General features: G+C 41.8%; 1 protein-coding gene across 4 annotated transcripts in view; it reads left to right on the top strand.

Moving 5' to 3' along the window:
• Nucleotides 1–433: 433 nt before the first annotated feature.
• Nucleotides 434–25,195, top strand: part of APLP2 (amyloid beta precursor like protein 2) — a 64,535-nt gene continuing 39,773 nt past the window's right edge. For all 4 annotated transcript variants that reach the window (XM_055415864.2, XM_055415863.2, XM_055415862.2 and 1 more), the window contains exon 1: nucleotides 434–629. In XM_055415864.2, coding sequence (XP_055271839.2) covers nucleotides 525–629 — 105 coding nt within the window. In that variant the 5' untranslated portion in view covers nucleotides 434–524. The remainder of the gene's footprint in view (nucleotides 630–25,195) is intronic.

The raw sequence follows: 25,195 nt of genomic DNA, 5'->3' as shown, positions 1-25,195 counted from the left end.
TTGTCAGAACCCCGAAGAGGGCGGTACCCGAAGGAATCTGGAAAATAGCCCGCAGGGGCGGGCAGCGGGGCGTGTCTGGTATCGGGCGGCTGCAGGAGAACAGAAGGGCGCAGTGCGGGCAGATAACCAGGCGGGTGCTGGCGACCCAAGCGCACCCCGCCCGGGCCCCCCCAGACCCGCGCACACCCCCGCGTCCCGGAGCAGCCGGGGCCCGGCGGGGCGGGGCGTCAGCACCTGGGGGCGGGACCGGGCGGGGGTGCGCGGCTGGAGCGGAGGGAGGGGCGGGCTCTTCCGCCCTCTGATTGGGTCTGGGCTGAACGAGGGGCAGTGTCTTGCGGAGGTTCTGCGGGACGGCATTGGGCCCCGAAGATGGAGGGTGTGGTTTTGTGAAGTCAGTTCCGGTCGGTGTAAAACCCTAGGGGCGGCGGCGAACAAGCTTCAGATGCTTCTGGGTCGCGGTGGGGACGCTCTTCTGTCTGTCTGTGTGAGCTTGAGAGCCGAGCGCTAGCGCGACCTGGCGAGGGATGGCGGCCACCGGGACCGCGGCCACCGCGGCCACGGGCAAACTCCTGGTCGTGGTGCTGCTGGGGCTCACAGCTCCCGCCGCGGCGCTGGCCGGCTACATTGAGGTGGGGACCGGGCGAGCGCCCGAGCCCTTTCTCCTGCGCCCGCGGGGGAGCGCGGCCTGCGGGCGGGCGGGCCGCGGGGTCCGGGCCGGGAGGGGGTCGCGGCGCGCGGGGCGGTGGGGGTGGTCCGGCGCTGCGGCGGGTCTGGAGCGCCTCCCCCGCCCGACCCGGCTTGGCGCAGTGCTTGGCGCTGGAGGTCGGGCTGTCTCCGCCGCCGCAGAGGCCAAATGAAAGGCATCGGGGTTGCGGGGGGCAGCGGGCCGCCCCAGCCCGCATCCCGCCCGCGGCGCCGCCACATCCTCTGCGGACCCTGCGAAGCCCAAACGCCCACTCCGCCGTCCCCCGGGACCGCGCGAGCCTCTGCCGTGCGCCCTGCAGCCCGGGACCCGGTGCGGCTGTGCGGACCCGGCCCCGGTGCGGCGTCCAGGCTTTCCACCCGGGAGCGGCGGATGCGGCCTTTGTTGGCGAGTGGGCCGGGCCGCGGGGATGCGGGCTCCCGGACAGCGCCTCTCGGGCGGCACCGGAGCGGCTCCACTCCCCGCAGCGGGTGCGCCCTCTGCTTCCTGTGCTCCTCCCGCTCCGGATCCCGGCTCTGGCGTCGGACCTTCGGGAGGGATTGTTGAATACAATCCGGTTGCCTGAATCTGATGAACCAGGGGAAACCCTTCTCCGCTGTCGGCGTTGCTGCCTTTCGTGGTGGGTTTCAGCGAGCAGGGACAGTACCCGTGAATACGTTGTAAAAACTCTGGTTGAATCGTACTTTCTCGGCGTAAGTAGTTTCCCCTCACCTGGAGACCTCGCGGACACACGTCTGTGCCGGGCGGTGGTCCGGTGCTTGCGTGCCCGGAAGGTATGCTGGGGTCAGCGGGTCCTGCCTTGTGGCCCGGACTTGGCCGCTTGTAGAAACCTTTCTGTCCACGAGGGAGACGTGGGAGTTTATTTTTACTTGCCATCTCGAAATAGTGCTTGAACTGTCGAACTGGAATGTGTGTTTCTGGTGTAGTTTATTTAACCTTTTCGCTCTTTTGCAAATTACAATGGCTTTTTGCGGAGTTGGCTAATTTCAGAGAGAAGTGAGACTGGATTTGATTACACAGGCATTGACTGAAGAGTTTCTAATAAAACCCACAGTTAGAACGTGTTTTTCTGCAGAAAATGGAAATATTTTCACGATTAGAAACAGTCGACTCTAGAACAAACCTCCAGTGGAACAGCTTAAAACGTCCTATTCATCCTGCTTAAAGCTTTGATTCTTCAGGGACGGGGGGCGGGGTGGTGGTGGAGGAAGTTTCAAGTAGAAATAGTTAATGCTTATGTAAGCATACTTCTAGATTAGGATTCTTTTCGTTTCCACGCAGTGGTTTGAGTTATGTCTGTGATCCTCGATATGGTGTCTCAGGGAAGCACGCTAGATGAGTGGGGTGGGAGGGAAAGGAAAAAGCTTTTGTTTGGAACACAGAATTTAACTCTTAAGGCAGGATGTCACAAACCATTGTTCACATTTTTTACCTCACTTCCCAGAGGTATGAGTAACTTCAGGCACTAGTGAATTCACAATCAAGGGTTCATCAGTTTTAAAGAATATCTTCCTTTCAGGTCTAAACAGGCACTTGTATGCCTGCAGAGAAAGAGCAGTGAACAATACCAGAATTAGCTGTTGTGGATTAAGTTTGGTTATTATCCACATCGTTGTTCAATCGGAAAGTCCGACTAGACGGAAGTAGGAATTAGACATTTCCCTAAAATGGTGTTTGAATGCGGTTTTAGGAAGCTTCTCATCTTTGGAGCTGTAATTTTGCCCACACTTACTAAATTATCTTTCAGATGTTTTTTTCTTTTGTCCAAGAGGCAGAATTTCCTTCATACATATATAATTTGATTTTGTTTATTAACTTCCAGGCAAAGGGCCGCATGAGCCTTGGTTTAGATGAGAATGGCCTAAATCAGAATTCTCTTTGAGATGGTCCTTACTGAGATTAGCCAAAGGGATTCTAGCCAAATCCCTGATGAGATTGCTTGGCACAGAAGTATTGATTGCCAAATCTTGAGTGTTGCTTGGTGTTGACTGAATTAATCTCATACACCTGTTTAAAAGGAAAGAAAAAGAATCTCTGTATTCAGGGTCACTTCCTCTGTTAAATCCGAGACAAGTTCATTTGAGGGCCTGCTCCCTTGTGGTATTCGTGCTGAAATCCTGCACTCTGTGCAGTGGACACTGAGGCTTCTGAGAGCCAGACCTCTAGTTCATTCCACCATATTTTAAAATGAGTGGGCCCTTTGGTAGCCAATATTCAGGAAACTCATCGTATGACATCTGAGGCAGAAGATCAAGAAGCTTTGTGCTGGTATTTAAGTGATGGTAGAGGCAATGTCTGATTATGACCTAGACAAATACCAATGCCTCTGATAGAAGCATCAGCTTTTATTTTATCATAACTGTGTTAAAATCCTTTGATAAATGTGATGTGCTAAGTTTTGGCAAATCCTCCTTTGATGAGGTTTGTTTTCATCATCTAAAGCTGGGCTGTCCCACAGGGTAGCCACTTGCAGTGGTGGCTATAATGACTGAGGAATGAATTTTCCATTTTATTTAATTTTAGCTAATTTACATTTAAAAACAATACTCAGTTCAGTGATTGGAAACAACTTTTTATATGGGAGGCCTGGCGTGCTGTGATTCATGGGGTCGCGGAGAGTCGGACACGACTGAGCGACTGAACTGAACTGAACTTTTTAAACTACATTTTATGAATGTAAATGCAAGTCAGATATTTCCTGTGAAATTTAACATGTGAATTGAGATTATCTGTACATGCTAAATGCACTCCATATTTTGAAGACTTACTATGAACAACCTTGTAAAATAACTGATTTGTAATTTTCATATTGATTGCATTGGAGTGATATTTTACACATTGGCTAAGTAAATTATATTAAAATTAGTCTCACCTGTTTCAAATATAACATATATGACTCGTATTTCTCCTGGTGGTGCTAATTTATTTTTTAAACTTGCTGCTGTATGAGTGTTTTTATTAGCACAGTTTTTAAATGTTTTTTTCCCCCGACAATAAAGCCTTGCTTAAAGTTGGTCCAGTATGATCTTAACAGTTTTAAGTACTTTTTTTTCTGTTAACTTTTTTCAATTACAATTTTTATTTAGAAATAATTTCAGGCTTATAAAAAATTGCAAAAATTGTACGAACAACTCTTCTACCCAGATTCATCAGTTTAACATTTCCCCCTACTCAGCATTTGTTTTATCACTCATTGTGTAATTATGTATTTTTTGCAAACAAACAAAGGGAGCAAATTGCATACATCTTGCCCCTCTACCTACCCCTGAAAACTTGCAAGTGTTATTTCCTAAGAACCTGAGAACCAAGGACTGTGTCCTGCATCAACTATTTGGTTATCAGCTTAAAGAAATTTAACTTTGATACAATACTTTGATCAGATCTACTCTCTGTATTCCATTTTGCCACTAGAACCAATAATGTCCTTCATAGAATTTGAAAAAATTTTTTTTAAGTTAAAGAGCTTTAGAATTCTTGGTAGTAGTACGTGAAGGGTTAATTATTTTTCCAAATATAAAATAATATCTTAAACTTACCTGATATTGTTTTGACTCTGGAAAATAAAAACTTAAAAACCTTTCAGGATTCCTCAATTATATTACTCTTACTAAATTCTTGGGCTAGGGAGTGCATATTCATTGTAGAGATTTTAAATGCATTTGAAGAATAAGAAATGAAAAATAACCTGAGGTCCTTGTGTTGTCCGTGGAAACGTCACTGTGAGTGTGTTGGTGGTGTCCAGGTTTTTATCAGACTGATTGCTTATTGAAGCTGGTACCTAACAATTAGTATTTTGAATTGTCCTAAAGTGAACTACTGAAAGAAAATAGTTTTTTAGTGTGATTAAAGAGGGATAAATTTTTGAACAGTGATTGTAGAGTCTGTGGAGGGAGGCCATTTGAGAGTTGGAAATCGCCCATAATCCAATTCTCATGAGTTGTTTTTTTAGTGAGGTAAACTAGATTACCTTGACTCTTAATTAAATTTAGTATAGTGCACCTTGATTTATGGTGTAAGATGGAAAGTGAACGAAATAGAAATGAGTGCTGTATCAAGTACAGCTAATAACTGCTTTTTGCCGAGAGACATTTTCTTACATAAGCATCATGGAATCTTTTTTTCATGGAATCTTTTGCAACGTAACTAATCAGTTTTTAAAATACAACTCTTCATTTGTTATCCATCCCACTAATGTTTGTTGAGCACTGTTACCAGGTTCTGTGTTAGAGGCTTAATAGTGTGGTAATAAAACCAGATATGCCTCGTGCCATTTCCTTTGCAAAGCGCACTTGCCTGTGACTTTCAGGCCCCACCCCCAGAGATTCTCCTTGAGGACATCTGGGAATCTCATTGTCACGGGCTCCCCAGGGGTTTCTCCTGTGCAGGTGGAGAAAAACAAACTGCAGCAAACAAAAAGCCAACAGAACTCATGTGGGTACAGCATCTTACATAAGTCCCCAAAACTCTGTTAAAGTAGGTCTTCTAATCCACTGAAAAAGGGAGTCAGGAGAGGGCAGCAAGGCCAGGCTGAGAACTGGTCTGTCCTCTTGAGTTGTTGCTCCTTCTATATCAGGGTGTTTCATGACATTTCTATTTGGGTTGCAAATTTCTTTTTTTTTTTCCCACTCTTGTTTACCTATTTTCTCTACCATCAGGAAATCTGCTATGAATATTTTCTTTAAAAGAAGCTAATTTCACAGATACTGTATCATGAATCCATGTATTGCCAAACTGCTAACAGTGGTTTTCTTTGAAGGTTGTAATTGAAGGAGACCTTGCCATTTTACATTTTCCATGGATTAAAAAAAAAAAAAAAAACTAATGCTTTTCTGTATAATGTGCAAGTTCTTTCTTTTTTACAATAGCTTGTTTTTGTCTTTGCATTCTGATAAAAAAATTTAAGGAAAGAAACTCTGACCACCTGTGGGGAATCTTCTCAAAATCAGTGTATGGGATTATTTGGAAGGGAAAAGGTTATTGGCACCAGATTTCCAATCACTGGCCTGGTTGGTAGACAAACTATTAGGAAGAGGCTAATACAGTAACCCATACGACTAGAAGAAGATTGTGGTCCAGAAAAGTCAGTCATCATTTGGAGTGGGCACCTGTGATGTAGGTTAATTGAACAGCCCCGCCAACAGCCTTTCTGCTCTGCCTTCCTCAACCTGGCGCTTCTTGTGGTTGCAGAAGGGTGTTATAGTTTCAGAGCACAGGCTCTGTTGTGATAGCATCCAGGGGATCATGGGGTTTTTCTCAGAGCTCATCAACTGGGCTGAATGATATCGGTGCTTCCAGCCGAAGCAGTCATGGATGAGTTGTGGTGGTTGTGCTGTTGGGTTCTGATGGGAAAGAGGGCTGTGCGGGTTGGGTAGATAACAGCCCAACATCTGCTACATATGGCTGGTCTGGCTGGAAAGGAAAAGAGTGCATTTGTTCTTTGCTAAGTTACCTGTGAGTTAAAAGTTTGCTGGCGGAATTGAGACAACGAAGAAGGCTCTACCATGGTTTATTAGGGTCTTGCACTTCATTTTGAAGGATTGCCATCCAGAACAGAATGGCTGAATGGAGAAGTACCTGAAAATTTATAAGGGAGATATTTAGCCTAGAGAAGAAGAAAACATGCATTTTCATGTGGGTGATGAAGAATAGAAACATTTTCAGATTTTTATATATTTTCTCTGGAAGGCTAAGTATGACTTAACCTAGGCTCAAGCAGAATTTTTACATGGAGGAAGAAATGAGCCAGTAAGTGTAAAGAGTGTAGGACCTCTTATTCCCTTTCATTAGGAATATTACCAGCATAGCATGGTAAGTATGTAAAAGGTACTCATATCCGCTTATCCACCACCCAGTTTTGTTAAATTTTAGCACTTCCTGTCTTTGCTTTAACTTTTTTTTTAAGAACTAAAACACCATGGGTAGAGAAGTAAAGATTATGACACCCATCCCATTAATCTTCCTTTCCGGAAGTAACTCTTGAGTTGGGAATTCAGCATTCCCATTCGTGTTCCTGTGCTGAGAGAAAACCCTTTCATCTCTAGATCCCAGGCTTTCAGAGATCAGTGCAGAGTGCAAATTGTTGGGAGTGTTTTAGAGAATTTTAGAAGGTAAGAATGCTAGGATATATGAAATGGAAGTAAGGACAAACTGGTGCCTGTGAAAGGTACCCCCAGCTCCATCGCAGCTCTGCACACCCACATGTAAAGCCTGGAGTCTTTTTGAGCTTTTTACAACTTAAATACACGAAGGAAAAAAAAAGTATAACGGTGTATTTTCATAAAACAGATGCTTGTGTAACCACTGCCAAGGTCCAGAAATAGAGCATTCCCATTCCCCATTGCCCCTAGTAACTGTTAGCCTGACTTTTATGGTTATTGTGTCTTGCTTTTCTTCTTTGTAGTTTTACTATCCAGGCCTTCATCCCTGAACACTGTAATTTAACTTTTCTTGTTTTCTAGTCTTGAAGTAAATGGGATCCCTCAGTGTGTTTTCTTGAGTTTCTGGCTTCTTTCGTTGGATGTGTTTTGAGGATCGTTTGGGTTGCTGATTGTAGCTGTGGCTCACCTGTTCCCACGGCTGTACAGTACTCCCGCATCTGAAGAAACCACCACTTGTTCGGCTGTTGACGGACATTTGGAATGTCTCCAGTTTGAGGTTACTGAGACAGCACTGCCCCTTCTGCTACTTGCTTTTTTACCCTCTTCTTCCTGATGTCTTTAGAAGTTCTTCGTTTCAATGTCTAATTTACCAGTTTTACTCTTTTAAAAATTATGGTAGGTACTTTCTGTGTCACGTGTGAGAAGTTTGCCCTCCGAGGACATAGTTACTCTCCTGTGTTGCCCACCAAGGGCCCTCTGTTTGCCTGTCGCATTTGGAGCCACAGTTTCCCTGAAACTCACTGTTGTGTAGATATGAAGTGTTGGTCTTTTTACTTATTTTTTGTTTTTCACATAGTTCCCCAGCTTGTACCATTTAGTGTCAAGGTCTCCTTCCTCCTGTTCTCCCCTACCACCTCTGTTAATTTATATCTCTATGTGTGAGTCTATTTCTGGGCTCTCCTAATCCACTGTCTGTCCGTGTACCAAGTCCACGCTGTCTTAATGACTGCGCTTAGTAATGAGGTTTTCTACCTCTGGGAGCAAGCCCTTCTACTTGGATTGTCTTCTGTAGTGTCTTGTCTGCTCTTTGACCCTTTTCTTTACATACACGTTGGCTGCATTTAACCAAAAACAGCGTTTGTTGGAATTTAGATTCGGGTTGCTTTGAGTCTATAGTTCAATTAGGAAAAATAGACATTTTTCTAATATTGAGCCTTCCAACCCAGAAACATGACATATGCCTTCGTTTAGGTCCTCTCAAATCAACCTCAGTGTTTTACAGCTTTTTGCTTAGTAATCTTATATATAGTATGTTAGATTTATTTATAGATGTCTTCTTTTTTTTGAGAGCTATTATAAATGGCATCTTAAAATTTTGGTTATCATTTTGTTGTGGTTGTAAAAGTAAAGTTGATATTTTCATTGCCTCTTTCCTATTTTCTGTATGTTTATTTTCTATCTTATTACATTCTGTCCATTATTATTCTTTTCCTACTTTTCACAGGTTTAATTTTCCCCCCCTAACACTTTGAAATGACTGCTTAATTTTTTTCAGCTTTTTCTTCTAATTTGTTTAAATCTATATATTTTCCTCTGAACAGGGCTTTAGCTGCAATTCATAACTGTTTTTAGCTTTCTGTTTAATAATTTTTAACAAAGGAGATATGTGTGTGTTATTTGCTCAGTCATATCTGACTCTTTGCAACCCCGTGTACTGTAGCCCGCCAGGTTCCTCTGTTCATGGAATTCTCCAGGCAGGAGTACTGGAGTGGGTTGCCATTCCCGTCTCCAGGGAATCTTCCTGACCCAGGGATTGAACCCAGATCTCCTGCATTGCAGGCAGACTCTCTCCTACATTGCAGGTGGACACTTTACCATCAGAGCCACCAAGGAAGCCCATTGTGTTTAACATTGTGTAAGCTGTACAGTATTCTGATATGAAACATTTATATATTGCAGTATGTTTACCACTGTATCACTGCTGCTGCTGCCACCTCTATCATCCATAATTAAAGTCTCTTTTTGGTTGTGAGAGCAATTATGATCTAGTCTTTTAGCAACTTTGCTGTTTACAAAACAGTATTATGGACTGTAGTCACTGTGCTGAGAGTTAGGCCTCTAGTATTTATTATTTACACATTTGTACCCTTAAACAATATACAAGTTTGGATATATAATATTTACATTATCATTCAAGTAAAACAATAGATTTTTCCGTTGTGACTTAATTTTTTTTTACAGGTAATTTAGAAGTACGTTTCTTAATTTCCAAAGATGTGGAGGAGGTTTTCTGGCTGTCTTTTAGGCTGTTCATTTCTAAGTTAACTGCTTTGTGGTCAGAGAATTCAGAGAATTAGTCTGTATGATTTCAGTTTTCTGAAACTTGTTGAGACTTGCTTCATGATAAAATTTTTGTTGTGTGTATAAAGAAAATGTTTATTCTGTAGTTGTTACTGAGAGTGTTTTATATGTCTTCTGATAATATTGTTTTCATTGTTGTTTAGATCTTTATCCCTAATTATTTTTTAAATCTCTTTTCTTTTACTGAGAAAGCTATGTTAGAAATCTCCCACTGTGGACTTCTGTGGCAGTCCAGGGGTTAAGACTGCGCTTCCAATGCAGGGGTCTTGGACATGATCTCTGGTCAGAGATCCCGCATGCTCTGTGGATTGGCCAAAAAAACATATCTCCCGCGGTGATTTTGGAAAAGTGTTTCTCCTTGTCATTCTGTTTGCTTTGGTCAGTTTGAGGCTGTCACTATTAGGAGTATACAGGTTTAAAATTGCTGTCTCTTCCTAAGGAACTGAACCTTTCATAGCTGTATTCTCCCGTGTTATCTCCAGTAAAGTTTTGCCTTTGTCAGTACTTTGTCTAGTGTTTCCATCTTTATGTTTTAGATGCGTTTATGGTTGTTTCTTCTTTTGCAGACTTAGGAAACGGTGTTTGTCTTTTGCATTTAACATGACTGCTGAGGTATTTGGGTTTTCATCTGCTGTCTTATTTAGTGCTTTTTGTTCTGCTGATTCTATGGTTTTTTTTAACTGAAGTGTAAGTGGTATACAGCTTTCTATTAGTCTCGGGTGCACAGCATAATGATTTAGTGTTTGTGTGCACACAGGAGCTGTGTGTGTGCACACAGGTCCATGGGCTCGCACAGAGTTGGACACGACTGAGCAACCAAACACGCACGCTCACGTTTTGTGAGATGATCACCACACTAAGTCTAGTTAACACCCACCACCTCATGGTGACTTGTCTTTTGTGTGTGTGTGTGAGTCAGGAACATTTAAGATTTACTCTTTTAGCATTGTGGGTAGTTACCGTCACCATGCTGCATGTTGCTTCCCCAGACTGACTTCTGTTACAACTAGTACCTTATACCTTATAGAGACTTGTACCTTTTGACTGCTTTCACACATTTTGCTCACCCTCCACCCCTCAACCTTCACACCACATGTCTGACAAGTGATCTTTTCTTCATATTTATGAAATCAGTGTTTTTAGAGTCCTCATGTAAGTGAGACTATGCAGTGTTTATCTTTCTCTGTCCAACTCACTTCACTTTATAAAATGCTCTCAAGGTCCATCCATGTTGTTGCAAATGGTAGGATATCCTTTTTATGGCCGAATAGATTTCCACTGTGTGTGTGTGTGTTCACCGTATTTCCTTTACTCTTTCACCTCTCAGTGGACGTTCAGATTGCTATGTTTATCCCCTTACTCAGCTCCTTTCAAAGTGGTTATTATTTTACTTCTTTCTCGTATTACTTAGGAACATATTTTCATAATCTTTTGCTCTTTCTTTAGTGGTTGCTTTAGACATTTAAATATCTTTCACTTATCATTGTTTTATATTAATTGGTACTTTTACCCTCTTCCAGGAATAGAAGATCAGAACACTTTAACCTCCCCTCAACATTTTGGCCATTGTTAATTTCATGTAAACCCTGGAAGACCTCATACAAGCCATGTTTTACACAGTCAAATGAACTTAGCATCAGTGGTTATCAACTCTGGGGGCACACTGGTATCATCTGGGGATATGTTTACAAAACACAGATTGCCTACACTCCAATTCAGACAGATTACATCAAGGTCTCTTGAGAGAGTGTGTGAGCCATTAGTATTTCTTAAAAATTCTTCCCAGTGATTCAAATTTACAGTGAGATTGAGAGCCCCTGATTTAGATTTATATATTCTGTTTGTTATTCTTCATGCATTTTGTATCTCTAAGCTTCTTTTTCGGGTAATTTTTTTGTCTTCCAAGACACACTTTAGAATTTTCTTAAGGTTGGCTGGTGACATATATTCTTTCACCAGATATCTGTTTTAGAGTCTTCCTTGCAAGACAGGTTCATTGGGGACAGAATTTCTTTCATCATTTTGAAGATCTTATTCTTTGTTCTGTTCCTTGATATTTAATGTCTGTTCTGATGTTGAATATTATCGATGGCTTACTGAAATTAACTGTCAGATTGGTGTTCCTTTGAAGGTACCGTGTCCCTTGTCTCTGACTACTTATTAGACTTTCTCTTTGAATTTGATTTTCAGCAATTTTACTGTGTACCTAGGTGTGGATTTTTTAAAAATGTATGGCCCCTTGGTATCTTTGGAGAATTGGTTCCAGGATTCCCCTTGCCCTGGTACCAAAATCTGTGATGCTCACATCTGTTACAGAAAATGGTGTAGTCCTTGCATGTAACCTGTGAATATTCTCCTGTGTAGCTACCGGAACCTCTAGATTACTTGTAATACCTAATGCAGTGTACATGCTAAGTAGGTCGTTGTGAATGTTGCTGTTGTTCAGTCACTCACCCACGTCCTACTCTTTGTGACCCCATGGACTGCAGCACGCCAGGCTTCCCTGTCCTTCACTATCTCCTGGAGCTTGCTCAAACTCATGTCCATCGAGTCAGTGATGCCATCCAACCGTCTCATCCTCTGTCGTCCCCTTCTCCTCCTGTCTTCAGTCTTTCCCCGCATCAGGGTCTTTTCCAATGAGTTGGCTCTCCGCAAGAGGTGGCCAAAGTATTGGAGTGTCAGCATCAGTCCTTCCAGTGAATACTCAGAACTGATTTCCTTTAGGATTGATTGGTTTCATCTGTTTGTTGTCCAAGGGACTCTGAAGAGTCTTCTCCAACACCACAGTTCAAAAGCGTCAATTCTTCGGTGCTCAGCCTTCTTTATGGCCCAACTCTCACATCCATACATGACTAGTTTGACTTTATGGACTTTGTTGGCAAAGTAATGTCTCTGCTTTTTAATATGCTTCCCTGATAGCTCAGTTGGTAAAGAATATGCCTGCAATGCAGGAGACCCTGTTTCAATTCCTGGGATGGGGAACATCCACTGGAGAAAGGGTAGACTACCCACTCCAGTATTCTGGCCTGGAGAATTCCATGGACTATATAGTCCATGGTGGGGTTGCAAAGAGTCTAACAACTGAATGACTTTCACATTTAATACGCTGTTTTGGTTTGTCACAGCTTTTCTTCCAAGGAGCAAGGGTCTTTTAATTTCATGCCTGCAGTCACCGTCTGCAGTGATTTTGGAGTTCAAGAAAATAAAGTCTATCATTGTTTTTTTGTTTCCCCATCTATTTGCCTTGAAATGATGGGACCAGATGCCATAATCTTTGTTTTTTTGAATGCTGTGTAGATAGTTGTAAATACCATGTAAATGCTGTGTAGATAGTTATTGGCCTACGGAATATTTTTCCCTGAGTATCTTCACTCCATGGATACAGAATCTGAAGTTCAGTTCAGTTCAGTCGCTCAGTCGTGTCCGACTCTTTGCAACCCCATGAATCACAGCACGCCAGGCCTCCCTGTCGATCACCAACTCCCGGAGTTCACCCAAACTCATGTCCATCGAGTCGGTGATACCATCCAGCCATCTCATTCTCTGTCATCCCCGTCTCCTCCCACCCCCAATCCCTTCCAGCATCAGAGTCTTTTCCAGTGAGTCAGCTCGTCGCATGAGGTGGCCAAAGTATTGGAGTTTCAGCTTTAGCATCAGTCCTTCCAGTGAACACCAGGATTGATCTCCTTTAGAATGGACTGGTTGGATCTTGCAGTCCAAGGGACTCTCAACAGTCTTCTCCAGCACCACAGTTCAAAAGCATCAATTCTTTGGCAATCAGCTTTCTTCACAGTCCAACTCTCATATCCATAGATGACCACGGGAAAAATATAGTCTTGACTAGACGGACCTTTGTTGGCAAAGTAATGTCTCTGCTTTTTAATATGCTATCTAGGTTGGTCATAACTTTCCTTCCAAGGAGTAAGTGTCTTTTAATTTCATGGCTGCAGTTAGCATCTGCAGTGATTTTGGAGCCCAAAAAAATAGAGTCTGACACTGTTTCCACTGTTTCCCCATCTATTTCCCATGAAGTGATGGGACCAGATGCCATGATCTTAGTTTTCTGAATGTTGAGCTTAAAGCCAACCTTTTCACTCTCCTCTTTCACTTTCATCAAGAGGCTTTTGAGTTCCTCTTCACTTTCTGCCATAAGGATGGTGTCGTCTGCATATCTGAGGTTATTTATATTTCTCCCGGCAATCTTGATTCCAGCTCGTGCTTCTTCCAGCCCAGCGTTCCTCATGATGTACTCTGCATATAAGTTAAATAAGCAAGGTGACAATATACAGCCTTGACGTACGCCTTTTCCTATTTGGAACCACTCTGTTGTTCCATGTCTAGTTCTAACTGTTGCTTCCTGACCTGCATACAGGTTTCTCAAGAGGCAGGTCAGGTGGTCTGGATTCCCATCTCTTTCAGAATGTTCCACAGTTTATTGTGATCCACACAGTCAAAGGCTTTGGCATAGTCAAGGAAGCAGAAATAGATGTTTTTCTGGAACTCTCTTGCTTTCTCCATGATCCAGCGGATGTTGGCAATTTGATCTCTGGTGCCTCTGCCTTTTCTAAAACCTGCTTGAACATCTGCAAGTTCACGGTTCACATATTGCTGAAGCCTGGCTTGGAGAATTTTGAGCATGACTTTACTAGCGTGTGAGATGAGTGCATTGTGCGGTAGTTTGAGCATTCTTAGGCATTGCCTTTCTTTGGGATTGGAGTGAAGACTGAGAGGCTAAAGATGCATCTGGTTTGATGTCTTTCATCAGTTTCAGAAAATTCTCAATCACCATCTAAATATTTAAGTCATTAAATACTGCTGCTGCCTACTTCTCTCCTTTTCCTCGGGACTCCAAAAACAGACATCTTAGACACTGTTGCCCTAGCCTTTCTGTTTTTTCATGCTTCATCTGATAGCTTTTCTTTTGATCCATCTTTCTGTTTACTAAGGATTTCTTCAGCTGTACCTTATCTACCGTGAAGTCCCATCCATTGAATTAAATTTAATTATTTTAGTTTTCAGCTTTATAATTCAGAATTGGTTGGTTGTTTTTTTCAATTGTTTCCTGATCACAGCTGAAATTCTTAATTTGTGTCTTTGAAAATGAAAAGTATACTTAAAGTCTGTGTCTGGTAATTCTTGTGTCTGAGGTCCCTGTGTGTTTTTTCTGTTATCTGTTTCTGCTGGTTATTTATTCATGTTCTTTTATCTCGTTTGTCAGATTATTTTTGATAATGTGCCATGTATTTTATTGATACAAATGCTTATAGATGAGTTTGAGGCTGGGGCTGTTACACTCCAGTGAGTGATTTATTTCTACCTGGGGTGTGATGAACTGGCAATCTAGGATCTCACTTTTGTTTCACAAATTGAGAGAAATAGAAGCTGAGCTGCAGTCTGTATGAAGTCCTGTCAATTTCTGGATTGCCCTTCTAGATTCAATGTGTGTTGGGGTCTCAGTCCAAACCACTAGCGTGTTTCCCCTCTGCCTCCTGCCCTGGACTCCAGCCCTCTCTATTTGATCCTTCAGGCTGTTAAACATACTGCTTAGCTGCGTCTTTCAGGATTTTTCAGCATCGCCAGAGGAACAAAGCCCTCTGTGCTTTATTCATCTCCTTGGGCTTTCATCCTCCCCTGATTACTGACTTGGGAAATCTTCACTGTCTTTTTAGGTTCCTACTGCCTTTAACTAAATGCTTTTTAAAAAACATGTTGCTTTTCTAGCTGTCCTTATCAGGAGGATTGGTCTGAATTACGTAGTTGACCATAACTGGAAATTAATTACCTTGAAATTAGATATCTGCTGGGAGTTAATAGAGAGAACCTATGTTATTTTAAGTAGTTAGGGGAAAAGAGTAGACAAGCAAGAGTAGAGTGGCAGATTCTGGTGGTGGTTGAAGTAGTCAGAATAATGATAGTTGTATTTATGGTGCAATTACTGTGTATAGTGTTCTACACATACTCATTGAAACCTTTGAACTACCTTCTGAGACAGGTACTATGGTGATTCCTGTTTTACAGATACAGGGACTAAAGCATACACAGATAAAGTGACTTGATCTTGGTTATAATCCGTAAATGATGAACTGGCTCTCAAGTTTGTGCTTAGTGGTAGAAAGGTAGCCTGGGCAGAGGCCCGGGAAAGCGATATCTCAGGTCAGCATGGGACCACCACAGGTTTGTGGAGGTTACCTAACAACAGTCCCATTCAGGCAGAAATTTGCAGTAGGTGATTCTTAGTAATCAGAAAGTAAAGAAAGCCGTTTTGAGGTTATTTCTCGATCTTTCTCTACCACCGAATCATAGAATTTAGGCTTACAGTCATTGTGCATTATGACTTGAATATGTGTCATCTCAGGAACCTGTTTGCTATGTCTTAATATCTTTCATTAAAAATGAGACTATAAATTGATTCTTTACAAATGATTGTTTGTAATAGTGACTCAGTGTGTATCCCGTGTTAAAAGAAAAGATAGATGGTCATTGTGAAAAATCTAGACAATATAGGTAAAGCTGAAACAAAACCAGAAATAACTGTAATCTGCCAAATAAAAAACTTTAAAAATTTCCCAGTCTGTGTTTTTTTGAAAGGATGGATTCCCTCTTAATATATTTATAGTCTGTTTTCTTTCCTTTTGACATATTGAATAGCTTTCCAACCCATTAAATATTTTACAGCATTGCTTTAAATTGAATCATCTTTCATGGTTTGGGACATTTGAACTCCCTCCAAAAAAAGGAAATGTGCGCTATCCACTACTTTTAGTTGCCTTCCGTACTCTGAAGTTGGGCTGTTTAAGTTGATGACAGATATTCTGAGTAACTGCATGAGAATACTGCCTACCAGCCAGTGGTTGGATATTTGCAGCACTACTGGAACTATAATTTGCTTGTTTTCCTGCATTTTTGCCCTAATTGATGCACAGCATACGGTTTGATGCAGTTGGTGCTTATTTGGTGCTTTCTAGGCTGAGTCTTTGAATTGAGGTGAACATGCAGTGGGCTCAGTTATGTAGAAAGAGCTAAGGAATGTTTATAAGATGCAGAATTAAGTTTTCAAGAATAATTTTTTTCCTAAAACAATGGAAGTAATTGAGATTTGTATAAATCATTAGCTTTCTAGTGGCAGAATCCCCCCAAGTCACATGTATGTCTTTGAACTTTGCCTATCTTTTCAGGATTATATGTAAAAGCAAGAGTCTTCTCTATAATTTTTTTTACTTTACATATCTAATTTTTTTACTAATGTAAACAGTATGCAATAAATAACTTAAAAAAAATCCTTTTAGCTGTATCTCAAGTTGACACTTAAAAGAACTATTGTATGTAACTTGTTCAAAAATTGAAGACTTTCCCTGGTAACTGGTTCATTTGAAGTTCTTCATGGTCCTTTTTGGCAGACATTAAAATGCTGTATGCAGGGCAGTGTGCAGAGCATATAACACACAGCCGAGGGCAACATACAGTTCCCATGATGATAAACGAAAGACGCCCTTTAGGTGGCTAAAAAAGTGATAGCACTTATCCAGTCTTTTAAAAATAGATTATTTTAATCCAGCTTATCTTTTTAAAAGAAACTGTTTAAAGGGTTTACTTCCAGGTATTTTTACATTGTCCTCCAGTAAGTTCCTGCTTCCAATTCTTTTGGGTATGTACTGGAAAGTAGACTTGCTAGATCATACAGTCATTTCTGTGCTTTTTAACTTCTTGAGAAACACTGCTCCATTTTACATTCCCACCATCAGTGGCAGGGTTCCACTTTCTCTGCATCTTGGCCAACACTTGTTGCCCTTTTTTAATTTTTTTTTTAATATTAAGCCATCTTAATGTAGGTGTGAAGTGGTGTCTTCCTGTGATTTTAATTTGCATTTCCCTAATGATTAGTGAGAGTTGGACTGTGAAGAAAGCTGATCGCCGAAGAATTGATGCTTTTGAACTGTGGTGTTGGAGAAGACTCTTGAGAGTCCCTTGGACTGCAAGGAGATCCAATCAGTCCATTCTAAAGGAGATCAATCCTGGGTGTTCATTGGAGGGACTGATGCTAAAGCTGAAACTGCAATACTTTGGCCACCTCATGCGATGAGTTGACTCGCTGGAAAAGACTCTGATGCTGGGAAAGGTTGGGGGCGGGAGGAGAAGGGGACGATAGAGAATGAGATGGCTGGATGGCATCACCGACTCTGTGGACGTGAGTTTGGGTGAACTCCAGGAGTTGGTGATGGACAGGGAGGCCTGGCGTGCTGTGATTCATGGGGTCGCAAAGAGTTGGACACGACTGAGCGACTGAACTGATCTGAATGATTAGTGATGTTGAAAGCCTTTTCTTGTTGGCCATTTGCATCTTCTTTGGAAAAATTTCTATTCAACTCTTCTACTCATTTTTGAATTGGGTTTTTGTGATGGTGGTTGTTGAGTTATAGGAGCTCACAATGTTTTCTGGCTATCTATCCCTTACCAGATCGGTGATTTTAAAACAAAGGTTTTTTGGGGTTTTTTTTTTGAAGTGTGGTTTAGCTGTTTTTTCTTGTATTGACTGTACTTTTGTTATCATATGTAATTGAAATCATTGCCAAATCAGTGTTGTGAAAGTTTTTCCTTATATTTTCTTTTAAGAGTTTTATCTTTTTAGCGCTTATGTTTACATCTTTTATCCATTTTGGGTTAATTTTTAATATATGACTTAAAGAGTCCAGCTTCATTCTTTTGCAGGTGACTATCCAGTTTTCCCAGCAGTGTTTGTTGAAAAGACTTTTTCTGTTGAATGGTCTTGGCACCCTTGTAAAAAGTCACTTGACTATATATTCAAGAGTTTATTTCTGAGCTCTCCATTCTGTACATCTGTTGTTTTATGCCAGTACCACATAATTTTATTTACTGTTGCTTTGTTGTGAAGTCAGGAAGTGAGAGTCTCTTTCAAGATTGTGTGGTTCCATATGAATTTTAGAAGTTTTTTTCATCTGCAAAATATGTTATTGAGATGTTTATGGGGATTGCGTTGAATTAATAGATTGCTTTGAGTAGTATTGTCTTAATAATAATGTCTTCCAATCCTTAGGTGCCCAGGGTCTTTAAAGTAGATTATTACCATCAAATTTATTATAATCAACAGAATATAATTAATTTTAATTTATACTATGACTTCTGGGTGTTAGCTGTTTGATGAATTGTACGCTTTACAGAATAACTGTGGCCCCTCTTATGAAGCCTCCCAGTACATTCCCTCTCACAGAGACTGAACACTTGACGCTTGAAGACAAAATAGGACCTACTCAAACTCCAAGTTTTATTTGGCTTTCACTGTCTTGGGCATCATTGTATTTTACGTTCAAATTAAACATCACCATTTCCAAATACTGTGGACTTTTGTCTTAAACATTCCTTTCTGGTATTTGAAGAAATTGGAAATCTGGCAGCTGCAGGTCCCCTTTATTTGTAAGAGCCTCTGGTCTCCCCACCAGAGGCTGGGTGGGGGTTATCATTTTGTCTTACACCCCCATCTGCTGTCTGTCACTCAGAGGCACAGAGTTTTCAACCCCTATTGAAAAGTGGAGAAAGTTGGCTTGAAACCACCTCTTGCAATAACTATGTATTACTCATTTTCAAGTGAATTGCAAACCACATTTCATAGCAGACTCTTCCCTGATTGGCTGGCAAACCAGCCAATTCGCCAGTGCCCTGCCCCACGCCCCTTTGAAGAGGACTTCTGCTTAATGCTCTGGGACTGTTTTTCTTTTCAGCAACTCTTTTTTTTTTCCCTCTCTCTCTCATAGTAGCTCTTTAAGAAGAATGATTATTTGAGGCTTGATTAGATTCTTGGGACTACATTAATAAAATATCCTACTGGGCTAGTATTTTGAAAGATTAATCTTGTGAATTGATGCAAGTCATTGAGACTGAGTGTTGTTAGTATTGTTTTTAAACAGTGAAAATAGTAGTCAGGACAGATTAAAATTGGATTGAAATGTTTTAAGTATTGATTTTAAAGGATTAAATGCAAAGCACGGACTCAAAGCTGATAAACTCCCAACCAGGCTGAGCCATTACATGTGGTTTTGTGTGTGTGTGTGTTGGTTAAGAAGCAAACTTGTCACTGGCTGGTGGGGGTTCAGGCAAATTGTAAGCCCAGTGCCAGTTCCTACTGGACAAATGGATCCTCACTGAGACATCCCCACAGAGATCTGATATCAGGCGAGCAGCTTCTGTGTTTGTCTCTGAAAAGCTCTAGACTTTGAGACTCTAAGTCGATTTGTGGTAGCAATGTTCGTTGCAGTAAATATTAAGATAATGTTATAGCTGGACCACTTCTAGAGTCCTTTTTCCTTGGCAATTTGTGAAGATAAATTTCTTTTGGATATCACGTCCCTGTTTGGAGCATTTTAGAGTTTTATGGGACAAAATGTTTGGAAGAAATACAAGACCTCAATTACATCATTTTGTACCAGTGTAGGTAAAGTTCTTTGTTGGCCAAGTAAAATATTATCATGTTAAATATTACTGAGACTAAGGTGTGGCTTTGTGATGTTATGTGGGTTACTATTAGTCTTACGTATGTTTGGAAATATTTGAAACCAGTGTTTTTTCCTAAGGCCAAAGAATTCACTTTAACCTAACAGAAACACTTGTTTTCATCCTAGCATAAGGCATTAGAAATGCATTGTGAAAATTCTTCCATTGAACTACTTAGCTGTTCCCGAGGAAGGTGAAGGAAAATCATTCTAGTAGCTAACATGGATTGCCCAAATTGGACTTGGGTACTAAGTTGCCAAGGGGCTTCCCAGGTGGTGCTAGTAGTAAAGAACCACCAGTCAATGCAGGAAACATAAAAGACACCGTTTCAGTCCCTGGCTCAGGAAGATCCCCTGGAGGAGGGCATGGCAACCTACTCCAGTATTCTTGCCTAGAGAATCCCATGGACAGAGGAGCATGGCAGGCTGAGGCTCTTGGGGTTGCAAAGAGTCGGACACTCGTTGGGTCACTCACGCACTAAGTTACCAAATAGCTGCTGGCCTGCCAGTTTTTAAAGGTTTCAAGGTGAACTAGTTCTGATGACTATAAGACTATTTAGAAGAAAAAAATAAGGGATTTTTTTAGACAGTGTGTGTTCTGTACGTATTTTCATATCTGTTGAAAATTACTTGAGTTCTTAAATACTTTTTTCCCCCCAGTGCTTGAATACTTCAGAGACCTTTTCTTTTGTTAAGGACACCATGTTTGTTGGAAGAAATAATTTTCTTCCTTCATTGCTTGAGTTGCTGTCATTTGGAGGCTGGTCTAACTATTACTAAGGACATGTAAATTCTTTACTTTTAGTAGAGTTAGTTCTTTATAAAGTAGTTTGGTTGTTGATGCACCCAAGTTATATCAGTTCTCATTGGGTGACTTTTTGAGATTTGTTGAATTTGTATGTGTGTAAATACACATATGTGTGTAGAGGCATATAGATACATATAGATATGGTTGTGGCTTTTAAAGATATATTAAAATAAAAAAGACTTTCAGTTCAGTCACTCAGTCGTGTCCCACTCATTGCGACCCCATGAACCGCAGCACGCCAGGCCTCCCTGTCTGTCACCAACTCCCGGAGTCTACCCAAACCCATGTCCATTGAGTCGGTGATGCCATCCAACTATCTCATCCTCTGTCATCGCCTTCTCCTGCGCTCAATCTTTTCCAGCATCAGGGTCTTTTCAAAATGAGTAAGCTCTTCGCATCAGGTGGCTAAAATATCGGAGCTTCAGCTTCAACATCAGTCCTTCCAATGAACACCCAGGACTGATCTCCTTGCAGTCCAAGGGACTCTCAAGAGTCTTCTCCAACACCATACTTCAAAAGCATCAATTCTTCAGTGATCATCTTTCTTCACAGTCCAACTCTCACATCCATACATGACCACAGGAAAAACCATAACCTTGACTAGACGGACCTTTGTCAGCAAAGTAACGTTTCTGCTTTTTAATATGCTGTCTAGGTTGGTCATAACTTTCCTTCCAAGGAGCAAGCGTCTTTTAATTTCATGGCTGTAGTCACTATCTGCAGTGATTTTTGGGGTCCCCAAAAATAAAGTCAGCCACTGTTTCCACTGTTTCCCCATCTATTTGCCATGAAGTTATGGGACCGGATGCCATCATCTTAGTTTTCTGAACGCTGAGTTTTAAGCCAACTTTTTCACTCTGCTCTTTCACTTTCATCAAGAAGCTCTTTAGTTCTTCCTCACTTTCTGCCATAAGGGTGGTGTCATCTGCATATCTGAGGTTATTGATATTTCTCCTGGCAATCTTGATTACAGCTTGTGCTTCCTTCATCCTAGCGTTTCTCATGATGTATACTCTACATATAAGTTAAATAAGCAGGGTGACAATATACAACCTTGACCTGCTCCTTTTCCTATTTGCAACCAGTCTGTTGTTCCATGTCTAGTTCTGTTGCTTCCTGACTATTTGGTACTTTTTAATTGTTGGGAATGCATAAAATGATTTAGTAAGGTGGTTGTCGTTTTTTTCATTCAAAATGTAGTTGGAGTTTGCTGATAGTTGCCATGCTCTCATCTGCCTTTTATTGAATTACTTTTGTGGAGTGTCTGAATTTAAATTTAAAAGGCTTGTTATTATACAGAGTAATTGATTAAGCTTGATTGGGCAGTGTCTGTAAATCATCAGCGGATGGAGCTTTTAGCACAGAGGAAGGATGGTTTAATTGCTCCAGGAAAAAAAGAAAAGATTAGATGGATTTTTAAGAAAGTTAATGCTCAGGGGAAGGTTATAAACACTGGCATGGAGACATCATGGAGGTTTCTAGAAAAGTTAGTTGAGATTGGGAATAAAAGACCACTGAACACATCTTGGGGAAGATGCCTGCATCCCTCCTGGACGTGATTGAGGCATTCACGTGCAGTGAACCAGCAGTGAGAACCGTCCAGGCATATAGACTGGAAGGAGGTAGTACGGTTGTCACAGCAACAGAGGATGCTTACGCCTGCCCCAGGGACGTTTTCAAGGGCAAGAGATGCCCTCTTCTCTGTTCTTCACTAGGTTTAAATATTTTAAGAAGCCTTGGCCACTCCATCCCATAAAAGATAAAGAACTCCAAAAGAACTTTTACGATCAAGATACTTAGGTTTATAACAACACTCGTGTCTGTCCTTGTTTCTCTTTATTTTCATATTTGGTCAGGAATAGACTCCCAAATTATAGTATTATACCTACATAAAATAGGGGTCCTGTCATGTACCTTTTACTGTGGCTTCACTTTTAACTGCCATTTAGGAACCAGTTGGACAATAAGCTGGGGATCTCCTATGTCACGGAGTTTGTGACTCTTTCCTTCTCTATTAGGATTATTCTATTTACATGTCTTCCTTGCCAGCCAAGCCTCCTTGTGGTTGAGAACTTGTGACTCTTTTCTGTTTCCTCTGGAGCCTGCTCTTCTAAGGTTGTTGGAAATGTGTGTTGACTCAAAACAGAAATAATTGAATCAACTCCTGGGTGATGTCAGCACCGTGCGTTTGATTCTGTGGTTGTCAGAAGCCTAGGAGAGTGGGTTTTTTGTTTGTTTCTGTTTTGTTAATGTCTCAATCAGGCTTCTTTTACTATTTGTAGATCTAAAGAGCTGGGAGATGGAGGGAATCATCCTTGTCTCCCCCACCCTCCAGCAGTTGGATAAAATAAGAGCATTGGCTTCTGGCCCTGCTTCACCCACTTATATAACTTACACCAAATCCCCGTTTTAGGAAGAAATGTCTCAAGGTCCTATTTCTTGTCTTAATTCCTGTTCATTATTTTACTTGTAACCACTTGTCTAGCCTGGCCTCTTCAGAGAAGCTTTGTGGCTCTCACCTACTTCGCTGTCCAAGCACCCCATTTTTGTAATGGCCAGAAACTTCCTTCATAATGGAAGAAAGGAAAGTGCAGTTAAACGAAGTCTACAGGTGAATGAAAAAAAGTCATTCCTATCAGTGTTAGCTGAACACTTAACACAGCCTTGTCATTAGAAAGAAAGGCAAGCCTCATATGAAATAACTTTTTCCAGTTGACATTTTTTTAAAAGCAAAAATAGGTGAAATGAACTTTGACAATACATTTTGTTTAATTTAGTATATCTGTGTGTGTGTGTGCTCACTCAGTTGTGTCTGACTCTCTGCAACCCCCTGGACTGTAGCCCAGCAGGCTCCTCTGTCCATGGGGTTCTCCAGGCAAGAATACTGGAGTGGGTTGCCATTATAAGTAATTAGTCCCTGAATACCACCCCCACTCTGCACCCCAGGAGAAGACCACAGGTTACTCTGGGACCCCAGGCCCAGCAGAGCACGAGGCAGTGAGAGGGGAAAGTCAGGCCCCCCAGACCCACGACAGCCAGGCTTGGGGCCCAAATTGGGGAGCTGTAGAATTCCTCTCTAGACAAGTTCTTTCCATGTGCTGAAGACATCCAGCCAGCTTTGCAGTGTCCCCTTCTTTAATACTGAGTTAGATGACTTAGGGTCATAGCTACTTCAGGGACATCATGAACTAGAGTCAACATGATGGGGAGAAAGCAATTTGAAGACCATGCAGGGAACAGACAGATAATTTAGTAGGCTCTTGATGCTTATCTCAGCCAGGAAGTTAAAAGACGCTTACTCCTTGGCAGGAAAGTTATGACCAACCTAAATAGCATATTAAAAAGCTGAGACATTACTTTGCCAACCAAGGTCCGTCTAGTCAAGGCTATGGTTTTTCCCGTGGTCATGTATGGATGTGAGAGTTGGACTGTGAAGAAAGCTGATCGCCGAAGAATTGATGCTTTTGAACTGTGGTGCTGGAGAAGACTGTTGAGAGTCCCTTGGACTGCAAGGAGATCCAACCAGTCCATTCTAAAGGAGATCAATCCTGGGTGTTCATTGGAAGGACTGATGCTGAAGCTGAAACTCCAATACTTTGGCTACCTCATGCGATGAGTTGACTCACTGGAAAAGAGTCTGGTGCTAGGAAGGATTGGGGGTGGGAGGAGACGGGGACGACAGAGAATGAGATGGCTGGATGGCATCACTGACTCTGTGGACATGAGTTTGAGTGAACTCAAGGAGTTGGTGATGGAGAGGGAGGCCTGGCGTGCTGTGATTCATGGGGTCTCAAAGAGTCGGACACGACTGAGCAACTGAACTGAACTGATGCTTATCTCAGAAAGGAGAGGGTATTGGCTCTGTGAAATAGTTTTGCAACAAAAAAAGACTTTCAGAGAAAAAGGAAGCATTGTTGGTTATTAGAAATGTGATATCCGACATTTAAAAATCTGGTTAGAAATCTTTATGAAAGAAGGAACAAAAACTAGAAAATATAAAGGTAAGATGCACCTGATGAGAATTTCAGAAGAAACCCAGGATTGAGTGTTTCACACTGATGTGACCCCAATGAAAGGTCAGGCAAGTGAGTGACAAAAACCAGACCAAGGCTCCTTATAGTCAAGTTTCAGGATACCAGAGATTGGTAAAATTTTACTTCTGTGTAGGAAAAACCAAACCTGCACAGCAAACTAGGGATCAAACTGGCTAGATGTACGAGCAGCAATGCTGGGAGCTAGAAGACAGTGGTTCCACCCATTAAATTCTGAGGGAAAGTTGTGTCATTACAATTTAGAGCTTGTCCAAATGGCCAACAAAGTGTGTGCATAAAATAAAAGCTTATTTTGAGACCCATCATGTTTGAAACTCAGCAACCACACACCTTTTCCCCGGAGCCCGCGGGAAGCTGTGAGCCACTGACACAGGTGGCCAGTCAGGAAGGAGAGAGTGGGGAGCAGGAGAGAAGGGAGGAGTTTTCAGGATGCTTGTGATCGGAGCCCCAGGAGTGGTGGCTGTGCTGGGTCTCTCCTGGAGAGTTGTCCGCACAGGTGAAGCGGGAGGACGGTGTGCTGTCTTCTTCCGATCTTCTCTGCATATCTTCCTGACAGACTGAGTGCCAGCCATCAATGCATACACACTGTCGTGACTGACTCTTTGGGACCCTGTGGCCTGTAGCCCGTCAGGCTCCTCTATCCATGGGATTTTCCAGGCAAGAAGAATGGA

Source organism: Moschus berezovskii, chromosome 25, assembly GCF_049115385.1.
Source record: "Moschus berezovskii isolate FMDL1 chromosome 25, NW_MosBer_1.0, whole genome shotgun sequence".
Classification (NCBI taxonomy): Eukaryota; Metazoa; Chordata; class Mammalia; order Artiodactyla; family Moschidae; genus Moschus; species Moschus berezovskii.
The sequence above is the reverse complement of the archived record's forward strand: the minus strand, read 5'-3'. Positions and strand labels throughout refer to the sequence as shown.